General features: G+C 40.1%; 1 protein-coding gene across 3 annotated transcripts in view; it reads left to right on the forward strand.

The window, feature by feature from the left end:
* PHF20L1 (PHD finger protein 20 like 1) overlaps positions 1 to 21501 on the forward strand; it is a 375592-nt gene that overhangs the window by 76811 nt on the left and 277280 nt on the right. For all 3 annotated transcript variants that reach the window (XM_029592049.1, XM_029592050.1, XM_029592048.1), the window contains exon 4: positions 5017 to 5101. In XM_029592049.1, the coding sequence (XP_029447909.1) occupies positions 5017 to 5101 (85 nt within the window). The remainder of the gene's footprint in view (positions 1 to 5016; positions 5102 to 21501) is intronic.

The raw sequence follows: 21501 nt of genomic DNA on the forward strand, positions 1-21501 counted from the left end.
CAAAGTCCGGACCCAACTACGATGGTGGCTACAAGAAGACCATCTGAGCCAGGGAGCGAGACTATCCTCACCATCCTGGATCCTGCTCACCATGGACGCCAGCCTACGAGGATGGGGAGCACACTGCCTGAGCTAACCGCCCAAGGGCAATGGAACAAAGCAGAGTCAGGGTGGAACATCAATCGCCTAGAGGCCCGGGCAGTCAGACTAGCCTGCCTACGGTTCGGTCACAGACTCCGAGACAAAGCGGTCAGAGTAATGTCTGACAACACCACAACTGTGGCCTACATCAACCGTCAGGGAGGAACCAGAAGCCAACAGGTGTCTCTGGAAATAGACCTCCTAATGTCATGGGCGGAAGCGAATCTTCAAGAGATCTTGGCCGTCCACATCGCCGGGAAAGACAACGTCACTGCGGATTACCTCAGCAGAGAAAGTCTAGACCCAGGAGAATGGAGGCTTTTGACCACAGCATTCCAATTGATAGTAAACCGTTGGGGAACACCAACCATGGACCTCCTGGCAAACCGATCCAATGCCCAAGTGCTCAGTTTCTTCAGCCACAGGCGGGTACCCCAGTCCCAGGGAATAGATACCCTGGTAGAGACCTGGCCACAGGAGACTCTGTTATACGCCTTCCCGCCGTGGCCCCTATTGGGCGCAATCATCCACAAGATAGAACACCACAGGGGTCCAGTAATTCTAGTGGCCCTGGACTGACCAAGAAGATCATGGTACGCAGACATGTGAAGACTGCTGACAGGGAGCCCCCTTCCTCTACCTCCACACAAAGACCTGCTCTAACAAGGACCAATCCTTCACGAGGATCCAGCTTGATTCTCTCTTACGGTCTGGCCATTGAGAGGACTCGCCTGAGGAAGAGCGGATACTCGGGGGCAGTAATTGACACCCTACGCCTAGCACGCAAGTTCTCCACATCCCTAACATACATGAGGATTTGGAGAGTATTCGAAGCCTGGTGCAAGGACCACGACATCATACCATGCACAGTCAAAAATCCTGCAGTTTTGGAATTCCTGCAGAATGGCCTACAGAAGGGATTGTGTCTCAATTCCATCAAGGTACAGGTGGTCGCATTGTCATGCTACGGAACCAAGAGCGAGAGCGGCAACATAGCCTCTCACCCGGATGTCTCCCGCTTTCTGAAAGGAGTCGAGCAGATCCGATCACCCCTAAAGTGGCCGGTACCTCTTTGGAACCTCAACCTGGTCCTAGATTTCCTAGCAGGAACCTCCTTCAGACCTCTCTGCGGCCTGTCTCTCTGACTATTAACATTAAAGACAGCCGTCCTGCTGGCAGTCTGTTCGGCCCGTCGTATATCCGAGCTACAAGCACTGTCCTCAGACTCACCCCGGGAACCATCCAGTTACGCACGGTTCCGTCGTTCCTCCCCAAAGCGGTGTCTCACTTCCATCTCATCCAAACCATCTTGCTACCATCGCCAGATGAGCATAAGAATTCGGAAGAGGCTCGAAGTCTACGCCATCTCAACGTTGGCAGACTCCTAGTCCGATACCCGGAAAGGTCGGAATCCATACGATAGACAGACCATCTATTCGTCCTTCACAGTGGGAAGAAGCAAGGGGAAGCAGCCTCGTGAGCAACCATAGCCTGCTGGATCAAAGAAGTCATCAAGGCGGCCTACATAGAAGCAGGCAAGCCACCGCCTTTACAAATCAAGGCCCATTCTACTAGAGCCCAGGCAGTGTCCTAGGCGGAAACCAAGATGCTGTCACCCGCCGAGATCTGCAGGGCGGCGACATGGTCCTCCATCCACATCTTCTCCAGGCTTTACCGCCTGGATGTTCAGGCTCGGGAGGACACAGCATTTGCAAGGGCAGTACTAAGTGGGTCATGGGCAGCCTCCCACCCAGTTCGGGAGTAGCTTTTATACATCCCATTGGTCCTGAGTCCATCTGCTACACGCTAGGAAATGGAAAAATTACTTATCTGTTAATTTCGTTTTCCTTAGTGTAGACATATGGACTCAGCATCCCACCCACGGCTGCCGTTACTCATGGAATTCTCGCGTCATATCACCGAGAGCGAGTGATTCACGGGTAAGCCAAGCTTTCCTTCAGCTAGGATACCCATTCTACCGGGTGTCGACATTTCTTGGTTGAGGGCACTGGCGGTCTCCAGCTGTAACCAATTCAACCGGTTCAAATTAATTAAGTTACCCAAGTTATAAAGTTAATTAAGTTATTCAAATTATTCAGTCATACATATATCCACAATGCTTTTCGAGGAGAATACTGAAGAGCTGCACTTCCTGCAGGGGTATATGTAATAGGGCTGACTTCAGATTGAAATCTGATCCGTCTCCAACTGCTATCAGGAGTACACTATACCCATTGGTCCTGAGCCCATCTGTCTACTAAGGAAAACAAAATTATCAGGTAAGTAATTTCTCCATTAAAAACTGAAAAACGCTGCTTGCATGAGTATTCAACCCCTGTGCTGTGTAAACTCCAAGTTTACACAGATAAAAGATATTGCCCTAACATTTGGCTTACAATTGGCCTCTATCTGTGAATCATTTAAAAAAAAAAAAAAAAAAAAAGTCAAAGATCCCCTAATGCCAGTCCTGTCAGACTATGAATCTGAAGGAAAGTTGTGAAAATGAAGACCAAAGAGCATTCGAAGGAAATTAAAGATAGTTATACACATGCAAAAGATAGGAAAAGGCTACAAAATAATATCGAAGTGCTTGGATATCCTAGTGAGCACAGTTGGATCAATTGTTAAGAAATGAAAGCTGCATCATACCACCTAGACAAGGCCTCAAAACTCAACATCAGAGCAAGAAGAAGACTTGTGAGGGAAGCCACAGAGGCCAACTATCACTTTGAAGGAACTACAGAGTTCAGTGGCTGAGACTAGAGTGGAGGTGCACTAGTCAACCATATCAAGAGCTCTGCATACAACTGGCCTGCGAGGGAGAGTGGCTAGAAGGAAGCCATTACTGAAGAAAAACCACATCAAAGCATGTTTGGAATTTTTCATAAAGCATCAAAGTGACCTAGCTAAAACGTAGGATAAGATTTTGTGGTCAGAAGAGACAAAAATGGAGTTTTATTTGGCCAAAATTCAAAATGTGTCACAAACCTAACTCTGCCCATTCCTCAGCAAACACTATCCCAATAGCAAAGTATGGGGGTGGCAGCATCATGTTATGGGGATACTTTTCCTCAACGGGGACTGGACATCTTGTTAAAATTGAAGGACAGATGGATGGGGCAACATACAATACTTCAAGAAAACCTGCTTCAGTCTGGTAAAACAAACAAACAAAAAAAAAACCCAACTAAAATCTGGGAGAAAGTTCACCTTTCAGCAGGATAATGATCCCAAACTCAAGGCCAAAGCAACACAGGACTGGTTGAACAACAAAAGGTGAATGTTCTACAATGGTCAGGTCAAAGTCCTGATCCCAGTCCAATCGAGAATCTGTGGCACTATTTGAAAATTGCAGTCCATAAGCATCGTCCAACCAACCTGGAACAAATCTGCCAGGAAGACTGGGTAAAAATCACTCCCAAGTGTGCAATGCTGGAAGAAACGTACCCCAAGAGACTTCAAACTGTTATTGCAGCAAAAAGTGGTTCTATCAAGTACTAGTCTGAAGGGGTTGAATACTTATGCAAGCAACATTTTTCAGTTTTTAATCTTATTTTACAAAAGAAATGCAGAGAAATAATGAGCTGTGACTTTGAAAATTTTCTAAGAGCATACTCATTTGCAATAAACATATGGTCTGGAACAATCTGTGTGTCATTTATAATCCGCATAAATATTCTGACTTTTTAGGGAGTCAAATTTTTTTTTTTATATACTGACATTTGATCTCAATTGAGATATCACACCGGTTTACATTCAGGTACCGTAGGTATTTCTCTATCCCCAGAGGGCTTACAATCTAAGTTTTTGTACCTGTGACTTGCCCTGTGACTTGCCCAAGGTCACAAGGAGCAACAGCAGGGCTTGAACTGTGGTCTCCTGGTTCATAGTCCACTGCTCTAACCACTAGGCTACTCCTTCTCCTCCTCAATATGCTCTAACCACTAGGCTATTCCTCCTCCTCCTCAATATGTTTGAAAGTCAATGTAGACAGCCATATTCCCATATAGTCATAACACCTCATAAACCCTTTGTACCTGTGCAACCCACTACCCATTCAAAAACACAGCCCACACTCCACACATTATCCCTCCAGCTGCCTCCACCTCCACACTAAATGCAGCTCTGTTCAACCATGCACACACCCGTATGACCCCCCAAACCATATTCTCCCACCACAAACACAGACTCCCCTACACAGTTCCACTCAACACTACACCTATACATACGCTCCTCACACCCACACATTCCTTCTATAGATGTAGAAGCATCGGAAATGTTGGAAAATGTTCCCAAAACCATGCCCCTCTATGCTTTCTCTACTTGCTGATTCTGACAGAGAATAAACAATCTCAGGTTTATCAAAAGCAGGAAATTGACCATTTTGATTAAGGAGCTTCATGATATGCTGCCTTATGTGTGTGTGTGTGGTTTTTTCCCCCGGCAGCGGGCACTGGCTTAAGATTTTGCACTTTAACTGATTTTTCTTTTTTGAAAGAGCAGACTAAAATGAATTAAATAATTAAACAGAATATGACTCTGTGTGTCTCTGCTTAGTGTGGCTTTCTGTTTAAAGGATAACTTTTATATGGGTATTCAGGAGGACTGAGTGTTACTGTGGCATTCCTTTTGTTTGATGTTGTAGTTCTTATTTCATTCTTTTTTAATGTAATTGCTTTAAATGTATAGTTCTGAATATTGTGTTATTGAAGCAGTTAAAGTATGTTGAATATTTTTAAGTTACATCTCTACTATATTTCTACCTCAGATTATAGATGTATTAATACAAAAATATAAACAATCTGTGTGTGTATATATGCACACACAAATATATATATGTATATACTTGTTTAACACTTGTAATTGTTGAAATAGGATTTCAAAGCTGGAGAGGAGGTGCTAGCTCGTTGGACAGACTGTCGCTATTATCCTGCAAAGATTGAAACTATTAACAAGGAAGGTATGTGTTTAAATTTATACTAGTATGTAAAAATACACAACTTAAATGTAATTTTATAAATGATGGAGAGGGGGCATGCGCTTCCATCTGTATTTGTATTTTTTTTCCATTTTATTGATCTTTTTTTTTTTTTTTTTTTTGCAATTTTTTAATACACACTCAGGCCAATGCAATATCGACATGTGTTAGGGTGCTCATGATTGAGTGCCGCTCCCTTTATGTGCACCAATCCACCTCTCCTGGGTGCCCAATTTAATATTTAAATTGGGTGGCACGGTAAAAAGGAGGTGCTAGGGTAAATCATGCTCCCCTATCGCTGCCTCAGCAGCGGGAGCCCAGGAAAAGGTGGCTGTCAGCTGGTTAGGAAAATGAACACTTAATTTTATGAGCGTCTGTTTTCCTAACCTGTGCACAGCCTCGGGTTAGGAAAATGGACGCTAGTTAATTGAGCGTCCCTTTTCCTAACCTGATCGCTGGCACACTTTTTTTTTTTTTTTTTTAATTCTCCTATTTTATTTCCTCTGATATTAAGTCAGAGGAACCGTAAAAGAACAGAAAAGCAGTAAATCTTCTAGGCAGGCGTTAATATTTGCAGGTTAAAATGTGCACGTTGGGCACACTTTTTTTTGCATGGGGGAAATAGGTAATAGCCTCATCCACATGAATTTACATGTGATGAGCGCTGTTATCTATGTGCTTGGTTGAACGTGCATTTTGGACACGCTAACCCCCGTTTTGCATTGGGGGTTATGGACGCACGTCCAAAATGCGCCTCCAATTGTGTGTTGAGCCATGCGCTGTAGTCCGCGCACGGTATTGCATTGCCTATTCAAGGATTACATCTCGAGAAAATAAAGAAGATATAGAAAATATAAAGATGATACAGTACAAAAGCAAAATGTAACCCATTGCCATTATCACAAATCCTCAAACAGAAGATCCAACATAAATGTGATCCAAATTACATAGGAGAATCCAAGTGGAGCCACACGAAATCATCCATCATGAGTAATTTTCTCTCTTAAAAAGATAACTGGGAAGGTTCAAAGAAAATACAATTCTTCCCTTGATGTTTAATCAAGCACTTACAAGGAAACTTAAGGAAATAGGAAGCACCAAGCTGTATCATTTCTGATCACAATGCTAGAAAAGGCTTCTTTTCCTCAGTCATTTTTTAAACATCCAGAAATATATGGATCTTCATATTATAAACAATACAGTGCAATGAAGAAAAAATAAACATAGCACCCAGTCACTATTTGGATCCAATACTAGAATCATAATCTGAGTGGCTAGAGTTGCCACATTCTCTTAAGAGGTCTGTAACAAGGCTGTCTGTTAAGCTACCTTGAGATACTTAAGAGAGATCAATTAAACCCACTTCAGCCTTCTCAGTTCTTCTTTTGTAAGGTGGTTGATAATAGGCCTAGCCACCAGAGGGCAAGATTGGGGTTTATATGTAGCATGTCTATTAAATATTTCTTGAACATTTCAAGGGGAGATAGCAAGGGGTAGTTGTGGAAAATCTGTCAACCTCAAATTACATCTCCTTACTATATTTTCAAGGCTCTCAAAGTTTATTTTTAAGATATATATTGTCTTTAACAAAGGCACCTTCAACCTCTTCTTGCTTCATCCACATTTTGACTACATAAAGTAGGTGCTTTCCCATTTTCCAAAATTTATCTCTGCCATCTTGAACTTTTCCACTAAAGGAGCCAGTTGATATGATAAATCCTTTCCCAGAGATGTAATAGCCATCCAAATGGCTTCCAGGGTAAACTTGGCTGGCCTCTCAACATAAAACCTTCCAGAACTCACATTCACTAGAGAGATTTGCACAGCATCACTTCCCCCATAATAAGCCTTTGAACAGAGGCCCACCAACACTCTACTCAGCCACATGGTGACTCCTCCAACCTTTTCCGACTCTGAAGAGAAGGATATTCCAGAGGCATCTGCTCCACTTGCTGCTGGAATCTGAAGGCTTGTCTCCCCCACCAAAAGAGGTGGCTGGATGACCTTGGCATTAGAAACCTATAAATGACGGCAGAAAAGGACCAAATGATCCACCGAGTCTGCCCAGAAAGCTTATGCCAGTATCTGCTGCACTATGTAAGTTACCCTCATGCTTATCAGTTTCCCAGACCGTAAACGTCAGGGCCCTCTGATGCTGTCTGAATCCCATTTTCCCTAACCCCTGCCTTAGAAGCAGAGAGCAATAATGGAGCCACATGTAGTATCAGGCTTAATGATTAAGGGTAGTAAAAGCTGCATCAGCAAGTTACCCCCATGTTTTTGTTCTCCAAACCGTAAACGTCAGGGCCCTCATTGGTTGCTGTCTGAATCCAATTCCCATGTCAGTTGAAAAAGTGGCCACTCTCCTTCCATAGAAAGGCCCATATTTGGATCACCCAGTTCTGGAGAAAAAGTAATCTCTAAGTCAGGAGGCATTTCTTCAATTGATTATTGTGGCTCACAAATAAATATTCACCATTTTAAAAACAGCACAAAACATAACTTATAAAAACACATATGTATTGAAAATTGCAGAAGATTTCTTCCTAAAACTTTGATTAATCTATATTATAAACCTGCAAAAATAGGCCTGTAACAGTTTTCTAAACTGTAAGCACATTTTCTTATCTAATAGCATTTGGTAAATTATTCCAGCTCATAGATCCAATAAAAGAGAGAGCACTGGACCATGTTTCTTGCAACCTATAATTTTAGGCGAGGGAAGGGAGAGGAACAACCAGCAGATTTTGCTCAGAGAAGAGAAGTGTGCAAAACTGAGTTGAAGATCCAAGATGGTGCCGACATGAGAGGACGCTGAGTTGGAGCTCCCGCAAGCTGGTTTAAATATTTGCCTAAAACAAGAATGCCTCATACGAAAAGAAAAGGGAGGATAAGAGAAGAGTCCTCGGCCACTCCAAATTCTCCCTTGGTACAAACCACCATTGCGGGATACTACTCACTGGCAGACAGAACTCGAGTATCCCATGCTTGCGGTTGCCAGAGAGCAGACTGTGTCACTAATGGGAGAAACATTGCTCAGTCCTGGAGCGCCGACGATGCCCTCCCTCCCCCCCCAGCAAAGGCAGCAGCAGCTAACCTGGAATCACTCATGAAACGGATTGCGTCGGGCGGAGTGAGTACATCTGAGGAGGGTTTAGCTGGGATTATCGAAGGCCTTGCTATGGAGGAGGGAATGATGACTTCCACCCCGACGAGGAGGGGGTGGCTGACCTCCAAAGGTGATCAAACCATTGGAGGTGAAGGGGTTATCCCTAAAGTTTCAGCAGAGGTACTGGGAGCCTGTGAAGATTTAAATATTGTGTTACAACCAGTAACTTTCCCCTCTTTGAAACCGTTGGAGAAGCCAACAAATATAACGTTAGAATCACTGTGGTTTGCTATTTCAACACTACAAAATTCTTTAATGACTTTAATGGAGACAATAAAAGGAACACAGGAATCGTATAATAATTTAAAATCTGTAGTAACTATACAATCGGGAAAAAATGGAACAATTAAAATCTGTTCATAATGTTATAATAAAAGGGGAAACTGCGCTTAGCAGAAAAGTGGAAATACTAGATAATCTAGATATCGAAACATTAGAGTGATAAATTTTCAAAAATGCAAAATGATATTGGCAAAAGAACAGTTTAAACATTACTTAAAGGAAGTTTTATTGATTCCTATGGAAGAACAACCGATGCTAAATAAAAGTATATTTTGTATCCCGATTCAAAGAGGGAAGTGGAAATCAGCTGGAAACAAAAGAAAAATACCTTGAATATCACTGAATTTCTGGAAGCCTTGCTTGATACACAAGTAGAAGGAAGAGGAACTTTACTTATTTATTTATTTATTCATTCAACTTTATATACCGGCTTTCAAATACATGTCAAGGCGGTTTACAATCATGGAGTTTGCAGTAGCAAATTCAAAAAATATATTTGAGCAACTTATCAGTTTAACTTTTACATCCTTTCAATAATCTATTAATCTAAAAAATAGTATTAAAAAATACAATTAAAACACTAATAAAAACACTTTAAAATATAGTTAAATTTAAAATAATTCTAAGTTTTATGTTATCCTTTCATAGGGATAATATAATTAAAAAATTTCTTCAGAAGAGAAGTGTTCTCTACCTTATAGGCAGATACAGCCGCTGCTCCTTTTGCCCGTTTTTACTGCCGGGCCTAATTTAAATACAGAATCGCGCGCAACGGCGAGTGGCCAGTGCGCGCGCCGGGAGAGCGTTCACCCGCTCTTCCGTGGACTTTACTGTATCGGCCTGTTAGTCAGAAGATCTGGGTTTACCCTGACGTTGCCAAAGAGAAACAAAGGAGGAGAAAAAAATTCCTGAGTTTGGTTCCACAAGTTAGACAACGAGGGGCCCAAATAGTGCGGTTTCCATGGAAATGTGTTATAAAAGTTGAGGGCAGATATATTTGGTTTTTTTTGGAGCCGGAGGAACTAGAAAGCTTTATGGAATCACATCAATGGGCTCAAGATACAGGTTGAAACGATCGTTGGCTATTAATGTAAAAACTGCCTTACTCCCTATTACTTTGTAAAGTTGAAATGTAATTGCTCTAATTAATCTTATATCTCCTTCTTATTGTATATGAGTAACAATAGGCAGTTTTGATTTGAATATTATGGAAAGAGAATTGTATTAAGAAATGTATGCAATCACTGAACCTAATTTTCTATGGCACTGTTTGATGTCTGAATTTTGAAATTGAAAAAAAAAAAAAAAGTGAAGTGTGCATGGTATGATTCCAAAATTTTTTAAAAAGGCAACTTTCCATACCATAAATAATTTTGTGAATTTGGGTTAGCAATTTAAATTGTATGTGCTGTAACATGGGCAGCCAATGAAGCTTTATGAGTTTTGGTTAGATATCGTCCTTGAGATCTGCATTGGTAATCATCCTTGCTACAGCATTCTGAGCAATCTGCAAAACCCTAGCCAGTACCTTGTACAGTGAATTATAGTAGTCTAATGTAGACATGTTTTAAGTGCCACAACTTTTAACATACTGATTTAGCTTTTACTTTGGGGCTTAAATTTTGGTCTAGAATCCATAAGATCTCCCAGATTCCTAATTTCTGATACTATAGGCGGTTGTATTCCATCTATCTCTACATACAGTAAATTACATGGCATCTGTAGCCTACTCACCCAAAGGGCAACAGATTTCTACATATTTATCCCTACATTTTTATTCATCCATTATTAATTTGATTGTCAGTCAGTAAGGTGTTGAACAGGAAGACCATTGGATATTTCAAATGGAATGAGACAGCGTATATATAGCAATGTACTCCCAATCTGGTCAATAATATACACAGTGGCTGAAGATCTAAATTAAAAAGTATAGGAAACCGGGATGACCTTTGAGGGATGCCACAACCTATGGGCTTCCAAGTTGAAACATTGCTTCCTATTCTAACCTGCTGTTGCTATGTGATTACAAAAAACATTTTAATACAGTATCTCCTATTCCAAACTCATGCAAGCGCTGGATAAGTAAATTATGGTTAATTATATCAAACACTGCAGAAACACCTAATTGTACCAAAAGAGCCACCTCTCTGCCATCTACAGTATACAGCAATGAATCTTGGGATAAGTAGCTTGGGATCTATCTACACCTTGGGATCCTGCCAGGTACTTTTGAACTGGATTGGCCACCGTTAGAAACAGGATACTGGGTTTGATGGACCTTTAGTCTGACCCAGTATGGCAAATCTTATGATCATAGTGTTTCTGTGCCATGTTATCTCCAGAATCCGAATTGAAAATGATCCAAAATTCCTTCTTTCTCTATAAACTCCTCCAACTGAAACAATTTGGAAAGTGTTAGATTTTAAATAGGCCTTTAATTTGTTGCTATCTATGTCCACTGATGGCCTGTTTTTTGTTTTTTTTTTTTGTTTAACTCCTTGGGAACCAGCCCTTCCATTAAAGATAGAAGAATAATATCCTTAAGAATGGGAATAAAAGTTGCCTGAAGATCTTCAATGCTCCAAAAAGGGCAGGGGTCAATACTAAATTTCTACTTCCACCTGAGGTATAGGATGAATTTGTGTCCTTATATCCATAGTAATACTGGTATTATGACTTTACAGTAAGATTTTATCATTAACAGGTGGACTTAATAGCAATAGTAAAAAAATAAATAAACCTTTAAGCATCCCATAATAAATTTCTAAGAATTATTCAGCAATAAATTAAATTTAGAGTTTGTTTGGAAGTACAGTGTTAGGGAGATTGTCTGACAGATGTCAAAAAAGCAGCAGAGCCACTTTCATAGTGAATGGCAATACCACCAGACAGCTATCGGAGGCTTTTTCATCTAGTGATTCCTACATCTTTGAGAAGCATTTGAGTGTTGCTGACTTTTGGTTTCTAAGTTGAAATGCTGTCTAAGGATGTAAAGCATTAAAATGTAGCGTTTATGCACATGCCCTTTAGAATTTGTGTTTACCCATTTATCCAGGTTTATTGGGGCCTATTTGGAGATGATATTGCCTATCCTCAATTGTTGGGTTTGGTTGGTTAAGAATGAGTTAAATTATTTCAGGCGTGTAATAAGGATAGCATGATCTACCGTGTTGAAAGGGAAGTTAGAATATCCCAGTAGAGAAGTTGTGGTTAAAACTGAAGTAGCCCCGATAATGGTAGATAAAGAGTACAGAGATGTAAATGACTCTACACTGTCTGTATCATTTGTTAATAAGCAGGTTGTAAATATGGCGATAAATGAAAGTACAAATAAAAAAAGCATACTTTAAAATGTCTGCATGCCAGAAGTCTGAATGTATGGCAATATACAAAGATACAGACATTGTTTCAGAGACACGATGAAAGGAGAATAACCAATGGGAAACTGTGATACCAGGGTATAAATTATATTGGCATGAAAGGGCAGATTGAATTATTTGGGGGGGGGGGGGGGGGGGGGCACTATATGTGAAAAAAAAAAGATAGTCAAGCATGATAAAAACCCTGTGGGAAGGAAAATGCACTGTGGAATCCTTATGGATAGAAATTTCAAGTGTGATGGGTAAAACTAATAATCAATGTTCCCTCTAAGGAGTGACTAGGTGTGTACATAATATTTTTGTGTGAGTAACAATTTTTTTTAAACCATTAATTTTTGAGCAGCATTATTAGCATTGCATTTCTCTATATAGAACAAAGAAAAATTTGTGAGCGATCATGTGAAACCTGTAGGCGATGCTCCAAAATGTATAAGCAATTGCTTATGTGCTCAGCTTAGAGGGAACGATAGACTATAGCAGTGAATATATAGTAGTGGCCAAGATGAAGAAACAGATTGTGAAATGCTAGCTGAAATGATAAAAAAGCAAATAAATTTGGCAACACAATAAGAGGGAATTTAGTTATGCCAGTATTGATTTGGTAAAATATCTCATTGGGACATGCTAGAGAGAGTTCATTTCTGGATTCCATAAATGACTGCTTCATGGATCTAGTCCTTAGTGCATGGGTGTCCAACTCCAGTCCTCAAGGGCTTCAAACTGATCTGATTTTCAGGGTAACCCTAATGAATATACATAAGATAAATTTGCATGCACTGTCTCAATTGTATGCAGATCTGTCTCATGTATTTTCATTAGAGATATCCTAAAAACCAGACCAGTTTGTGGCCCTCGAGGACCGGAGTTGGACAACCCTGCCTTAGTGGAATGCACAGCTTGGTGCGAGGGGTTACTGTGGTGGAGTCTCTAAGCAATAGTGATCATAATACAATCAAATTTGACATAATCACCAAAGATAGGAAATTAAGTAAATCTTTTGCTGTAACATATAACTTTAAAAATGGAGACTATGATAGAATGAGAAAATTATAAAATAAATAAAAGGATTGGTTGCATAGGTTGAAGGATTTCATGAGGCAGGGAAATTGTTTAAAATTACCATTTTGGAAGCCTAGATAAAATGTATTCCATGCATTAAAGGTCAAAGGACTGCCAACAGGGTTTAATAGTGAGATAAAGGATGCAGTGCAAGCCAAAAGAGCATAGTTCAAAAATTTAGAAAGCAGACCCAAATGATGAAAATAGGCAAGAGCACATAAGCAATAGTAAGTTAGATATAAAAGAATAGTAAGACAAGGAAATAACTGAAAAATTGAATGAATTCTTTGCCTTGGTCTTTACTGAGGAAGATGTTTGGAACATACTCACACATGAAGCATTCTTTAATGGTGGAGATTGTGAGCAACTAAAAGCAAAATCTGTGACAATGAATGATATAATAGATCAGATTAACTAACTAATGAATAACAAATTACCAAGACCAGATGACACCCTAGAGTTGTAAAAGGACTAAACATTAAATTTCTAACCTGCTACTAGTAATCTGTAACCTTTCATTTCAAGCAGCAATAATACCGAAAGACTGGAAAGTGACCAATATGCTGATTTTTTTTTTTCTTTTCTAAAAGGGGAGTGCAAGGGGGACAATATGTAAATCCACATCTCTAACACTAAACCTTCAAAAGGGAAACTTTTTCCTAGCTCTTCCCATACATTTTCTTCCGTAAATGGAGTTTTGTCTACTCCACCTTTTTCTTCTGTTATTGTTAACAAGTGATGGTCCTTCTCCAAGGTCTTCCTTAGTGAGCACTGAACTGAAGTGTTTGTTTAATATTTCCACTATTTCTTTGTCTCTCTCCACCCATTGATCCTTATCACCTTTCAATTTCATTATACCATTATGGACCTTTCTCCTTTCTCTGATGTATCTGAAAAATGTTTTGTCACCTCACTTTACCTGCTTGGCAATCCTTTCCTCTGCCTGAATTTTTGCTCCATAAGATGCACTTTTTTTTCCCCAAAAGAGGGGAGAAAATGTCTGTGCGTCTTATGGAGCAAATAAAGGGTGTGCATACAATTTTTTTTTTTTGGTCCCAGTTTCGTTTTTGGATCTGGGGAAGGCCATTTCGGTCCACTCCCCAGATCAGAAAACTTTTATCATACTCTTTCCTGAAAACTAAAAAACAAAACCGCAACTCTTCAAATTTAATTAACTACAACCCCCCACCCTCCTGGCCCCCCCCCCCCCCCCGACTTGCCAAAAGTCCCTGGTGGTCCAGCGGGGGGGCGGGGGGGGGGCGATCTCCTGCTCTTGGGCCGTCGGCTGCCAGTAATCAAAATGGCACCGGTGGCCCTTTGCCTTTACTATGTGACAGGGGCTATTATGTGACAGTGGCCCTTTGCCCTTACTATGTGACGGGGGCTACCAGTGCCATTGGGGGATTTTTGGAACGTTTTCATCCAGTTCTTAGCTTGGGGTACTTAGAATCTTACGTGAGTTCAGTGTTTATGGTTGGTTGAGTACTGTTCTGGTTTTTAATCAAGTTTTTTGCTAGTCTGTCCATAGTTGCTTTGAAGAGAATACTGGCAGGCTGGGGACACTGCAGGGCTATATATGCTGTGATGTCAGCTTGCCCTGTCTCCTTCTGGCAGGGGAGCATAAATTCTCTGGTCCTGAGTCTACCTGTCAACACTAAGGAAAATGAAATTATCAGGTAAGTAATTTCTCCAGTTGTCAGGTATAACTGATGATTTTAGTGATAGGTTACAAATTTCTTGTAATAGGTCTGAAATTTTATTTTTAAGTTGTTTCAGATCCTTGGCCTAGGTGATTTGCTGCTCTTCAGTTTGTCAATCTCACCTACTACGTCTTCTAGTTCAGCATGATTTGGTTCAGTTCTCTTGTAAATACGTGATTATTTTTCAGAAAAATAAGTTTATTTTCATGGATCCATACATTTGCAAACTTTTATTTCTGATGTGTGTTAATTAGATCCATCTTTAGGGGAATGTGATGGGTGATTGTATTCAATTAGAAAATTGATGTCTCTATTCTAATTTGTTGCCTTATGTGAAATTGTTCCTTAGCAGCCGCCCCCCCCCCCCAATTAATTTCTATTTCAACTTATAGTGGACTTTATTGTAGTTTTCTGATTTGTTTAGAATGTTTGTTACATTTTTTCTTTTTCTTCTATTACTACTTGTACAATACAAATTTAAATTATTGATTGATTGCTCTTGAATATATATATTTTTTAAAGTTCTTGAATTCTATGGCCTATAGAGGATTGGACAAAATTCCAATATAAATCCTGCACCTCAAGTTCTGCAATACCCTGCATTCACACAAGCTCCTTCAAAGGTGCAGAGCAGAACTAGGACACTTCCCCCATACTACTCACCACAGAAAAATACAATTCAAACTTTGGTGACACCAAACTGCAACAGCAACATATCAGCACACCTTAGTAACACTGTGTAATAATTAAAAACTTTGAAAAAAATGTACTCGGAACCTATAGCAAACCTTTTGTACCATAACACACTGATTGCCAGACTCAAACAGTAGCAACTCTACTCATGAAAAGGCAACACTGCAAATATTACACCAGGCCCTAAAACACCAATACACCTCCTATTAGGAAAACAGATTGTTAGGCTGCTGTAGATTCCTACACAGAAACTACATGCTAGCAGAATACATCACCTTGGTCACACATACAGAACATAGAGAGAGACCATAAATTTAAAAACAGAAACATGTAGACAAAAACTGAACTGTAAACCACAACTAGCCAGACTCTGTATGCAATGCAACAGTGGGGAAAAAAAGAAACATGACCATTCCTCGTTAAATATCAAGTACAATCAAGAAATATAAAATAGCCATACCAACAAAAAGAATGTCAAATCAGTTAATAGAAAAAAATGTTTAAAAAAAATTACCAATCACTAATAAAATATTTCAGAACAGGATCTCTCAAATTCACAAAGGCAGTCTCTCTAATGCTCTCTCACAATCACATGCACTCTCTTCAGTCTTACCCACAGGCACTCTCTCTTGCACATGCAGGCACTTTCACTCACACACACAAGCTCGCTCTCTCTCTCTCTCTCTCACGCACTCTCCCTCTCTTACATACACACACAAGGACTCTCACTCATGCAAAGACACACTTTCACACCAGATACTGAGGGACTCTCACACATGCACACACATATACAGGCATGCTTTCACACACGGTCATTAGCTGGAGCAATTGCAGTTGGCTCCAGGAAATTCAGGCGGACCCATAGAACTTCCTCTTTGGCTGCAGGAAATACTGGCAGCCCCACAGTGCTGCCTCTTTGGTTGCAGGAAATGCCGGCAACCTCACAGGTTTTCGTCTTTGATCACCACAGGGCTGCTTGTGCTCTGCCTGAGGCTGGAGATTTGGGGCATGGGCTCCTTGTGCCTTTGCTGACGATGCACTTGGTTTTGGATGATGGGTAGACAGGGTTTCTAGGGCAGGGAGGATCCTGTTAATTTGTCTAATTCCATTGGTAAAGTTAATCATGAAGTCTTGTTGCAGCACTTATTACAGATAAATATGGTGGGTGAGGGGAAAGGTCTTAAGGTGGTTTGCATTGTTTCTTCAAGGGAGGGTCTAACTGTTTGTTTTTGGTGACTTTTGCTCTGGCCAATTTCGCTTGTTTTTGGAGTGCCACAAGGTTCCCTTGTTTTTCCTACACTAATATTTATATCTGGCCACTTTGTAATGTCTGACAATTTGCATTGCACTATTTTTGTATGCTGATGATAGATTTACTTCCCGTTGGATGTAAATGTTGCTGAATTTCTGTCGAGGGTAAACATGTCTTGCTGCGGTGAAAGCGTGGTTGAAAACAAATAAGCTGAAGCTTGAACTGTAATAAATCTGCGTTGTTTTGTATAGGGAAGGCCGGAACACCAGATCCTGATTTGAAGATTTATGTAGCTATTTTGTTGGAGGTTAGTCAGAATATTTTAAATTTAGGTGTGGAGCTTGATTTAAAGCTATCTTTAGAAACTCAGATTATCAAAGGAACACAGGCAGCTTTTGCAAAATTGCACAATGGCCAGGCAAATCTTTGTCATGCATATTCATTGTAGGTATCCTGAAAACCTGGCCTGTTTGTGGTACTCGAGGACTGGAGTTTGCCATCACTACCCTAAAACAACCAGCACAAAAACATGCCACCAGATGTCTTTCTCAATTTCCACTCATCTTGCTTCATCTTTTGAGGTGCTTTCACTTTTGTCTGCACTCTGCCACTTGTATCTAACACAGCATCAATTTGTTTACCATAAAAATCTGTTTTCTTGTACTGATAGTCTACTATATAGCGACATAAAAATGTGCCGGCAGCTGTTCTAGGTTGTAAAATAGTTGGCTGTTCTAGTGTTAAGAGAAAAAAAAAAATCTTTGCAGGGCAAGATCTGTCATCACTTCCAGATTCCCTCATATTTTCTAATTGTGGTAAGAATACAAGAACATGCCATACTGGGTCAGACCATCAAGCCCAGCATCCTGTTTCCAACAGTGGCCAATCCAGGCCATAAGAACCTGGCCAAGATACTTTATGGCTAATTCATTGTTTTCACAGGAAGAACTATGAGAGGTTTTGCTTTTTTCAAGATAACCTAAGTCCCACTCCATCTTTTCCTATGAAATAGTTTCTTAGCAATAAAGATTTAATCCACAAGTTATTTTTTCTGAAATTAGATAAAATTCTGCAAACACGTATGACAACTTTCAGATGCAGAGCTTTTGTTGTCTATAACCTCCCCCTTTCCTTCAACTTAGATATGCGTGCACTGAAAGAGATGAATTCAGTTTATTCTCATGCATATTCATTGTAGATATCCTGAAAACCTGGCCTGTTTGTGGCACTCGAGGATGGGAGTTTGCATCACTGTTTTAGCGTGGAGCAAAAACTGAACAGAGTAGAGGGATAACATTTTCAAGAATCAAAGGTCCTCATAAGTAAATATATTGCACCCCGCTGCGATCGTGTATACTGATTGGCAAGCCTTTCAAAGCTCCAGTGGCACTTTTCTATGCCACTATATAGTATAATTTTATCAGTAAAAGAAAACACATTTTTATGGTGAACAAAAATTGATGGTGTGTTAGATACAAGTGTCAGAGGGCAGACAAGTGAAAGCACAACAAAAGATGAAGCAAGATGAGTGGAAATTGAGAAAATCATCAGGTAGGAAAACTTGCCGCTAGCTGTTCCTAGGGTGTATGAGTTGGGGAGCAAAAACCGAATGGGGTGGGGGCTAAAATTTTCAGGAATCAAAGACAATAAAAAATGATGAAAAGTCACCAAATTTCAACTTGTTGCAATCATGTACATGGATTGTGCAAGTCTTTAAAATTTTCACCAGCACAAAAATATGCCATTGGCATACCCCCTAGAACTAGAGCATCATTACTGAGCAGTGATAGTTTTACACTTCCATTTTCAGAAGGATTATGGATTAAAACAACTTTAGGGAGAAAAATTTCATCTTTTTAAAATCCTGTATTTGTTGTTTCTGAAGCTATATTTATATACTTGGGTATCATATTGATACTTAATAAAGAAAAGAAATGGCAGGTTATAGGTTGCATCAAAGCAGTTACTGCTTGTTTCTTCTATGAAAAGTGTCTGCATGGTAAGGCATCCTGCCACAAGTTATAGTTTCAGAAAGTAGTGCCTTAGAAAAATCTTAAGACCCTTGTACTATGTTAATATTCTCCTGTCTAAATAAAAGTGTTAAAGTAGTAGTTAGTTTCACTGATCTACACAACATATTCTATACTTTCATCATAACAGAAAAATATTAGAAATATTCAAAAAGTAATACAGAATAAAAAAAAAGTCTTGATTGCATAAGTCTTAATACCTATTTACTCAACACTTCCCGGGCTTCCCAGGCTTTTGCATTGAGTGTGACATGTATGATTTTTTACCCGCCGGTGAGAAATTGTACATGTGCATGCGATGCAAAGAGCTCCTGGCTCTCAGGGAATGAGTCCGATCTCTGGAGGCTAGTGGTAGACCTGGAGGAGCTAAGGCAGACAGAGAGGTATATAGATGAAACCTTCAGGGACATAGTAGCCAAGTCCCAACGTCAGACTGGCAGCCCTGGTGCTGCCTTGGAGGAAGAAGGTCTCATGATCGGAGAGCATCAACCTGATGCAGCAGGAAAGGATCCTGTAGCAAGGACCTGCTCTCCAGGTGATGCATTGTCCTCTCACACCGAGGATGTGTCTCCCAAGGCCTGTTGCCCAGGAGGGAAGGGTTAGGTCGGCTCTCATAGTTGGAGATTTGATTATTAGGAATGTAGACAGCTGGGTGGCTGGTGGGCGTGAGGATCGTCTGGTAACACGCCTACCTGGTGCGAAGGTGGCGGACCTCACGCGTCACCTAGATAGGATTTTAGACAGTGCTGGCGAGGAGCCGGCTGTCGTAGTACATGTGGGCCCCAACGACATAGGAAAATGTGGGAGGGAGCTTCTGGAAGCCAAATTTATGCTCTTAGGTAGAAAGCTTAAATTCAGAACCTCCAGGATAGCATTCTCTGAAATGCTCCCTGTTCCACGCGTAGGTCCCCAGAGACAGGCAGAGCTCCGGAGTCTCAATGCGTGGAAGAGGGATTCAATTTTGTAAGGAACTAGGGAACCTTTTGGGGAAGGGGGAGTCTCTTCCGAAGGGATGGGCTCCACCTTAACCAGGGTGGAACCAGACTGCTGGCGCTAACCTTTAAAAAGGAGATAGAGCAGCTTTTAAACTAGAACAAAGGGGAAAGTCGACAGTCGCTCAGCAGGGCATTTCATTTTTTCATTTCATTTATTAAAATTTATTAATCGCCTACCACAAGGAGGCCTAGGCGATTTACATCATCAACATACATAATAAAAACACAAAATTGACATGTACAATAACACACAATTTTCATATGTTTCACAGAAACAATAAAGCTCAATATCATATAAATGGAATGAATAATCGGTCACTCAAAATATATATCATTATCCTCACATCTTTGAGAGGATTTATTCTGCTAACACCACTCTAAAATATATTGTATGCACGTCGGAGTAAATACTCTTTCAATAACTGTCTAAATTTTTTCACATCCAAAGATCTAAGTTCAAATGGGATGAGATTCCATTGTGCAGGTGTGGCAATGGAAAAGGAGGTCTCCCGAGTACTGTATAAGTGTGCTTGTTGAACAGATGGAATTTCTAAAAGATTCAATTGAGATGATCTTAAGCATCTTACAGGTTTGTAAATGCGTAAAAGGGCATTTAGCCAGTAAGAGGAATCTGAAGCTAAAAGCTTAAAGACAACCATGACTATTTTATATATATAATATGTTCAGTTACTGGTAACCAATTAAGACTGCACAGGACTGGAGAAATATGGTCACGACGTTTAGAATGGGATACAAGACACGCAGCTGAATTGAGTAATAATTGTATCGACTGAAATGTGAATTTAGGAAGACCAATAAACAGGCTATTAGAATAGTCTATGTGTGGAAAAATGATAGCACGAGTTACAAACAAGAAATCTCGATCATACAGTAATTGCCTTAACCCTGCAATAAGACTGAGCTTGAAAAATCCACTTTTAATGAGAGATCTGATATGAGGACGAAAAGACAGAGTAGAATCAAGTAAGACTCCTAAACTCTTAATGGGTTTATCTATAGGAAATGAGATGTCATCAGTACAAATTGAATCATGAGAGGGTATACAATGAGGACGGTGAATCAGTAAGATATTAGTCTTGTTGGTATTCAGCATAAGTTTATTTTGTTTTAACCAACGCTTAATGGAGTCTATACACAAATGCAATGTATCAGAAGTATTCTGCCATGACTGTTGTACCTTAATATAAAACTGGATATCGTCCGCATAAATTTTAAATCCATCAGTAATAATGGTCAACAATTTTGCAATAGGGGCCAAATAGATATTAAATAACATAGCTGACGAGGCAGAGCCTTGTGGGACCCCGGCCTTTAACAATTGAGGGGATGATGATTGAAAATTAAATCTAACCATTTGAGACCGATCTGAAAGATAACTTTTAAACCAAGTAAGTCCTGTCCCAGAAATACCAAATTCCTGCAAACGAGTCAACAAAATCTGATGGTCAATAGAGTCAAATGCAGAAGTAATATCGAGAGACACCAACAAGAACTGCTCGCCTCTATCAAGATTCCTTTTAAGAGAGTCAACAAGTGAGATAAGTAATTCTGTGCTGAAACCACGAAGAAATCCAAATTGATGCGGACTTAAGATCTCATTAGTTTCCATGAAGTCAGTCACTTTCGCTAATATAGGAAGAGAAGAAATGGGCCTATAGTTAATCAAATTACCACTATCTAAATTTGCTTTTTTTTTTATTAAAGGGCATAGTGCAGAGGGAGGTATCTTCAAAGGATACTAATTAGGCATTAGAATTAGGGCATCCTGACAGTGAGGTTCCAATAATAAGAAAAGTAGTCC

The sequence above is a fragment of the Rhinatrema bivittatum genome, chromosome 2 (genome assembly GCF_901001135.1).
Source record: "Rhinatrema bivittatum chromosome 2, aRhiBiv1.1, whole genome shotgun sequence".
Classification (NCBI taxonomy): Eukaryota; Metazoa; Chordata; class Amphibia; order Gymnophiona; family Rhinatrematidae; genus Rhinatrema; species Rhinatrema bivittatum.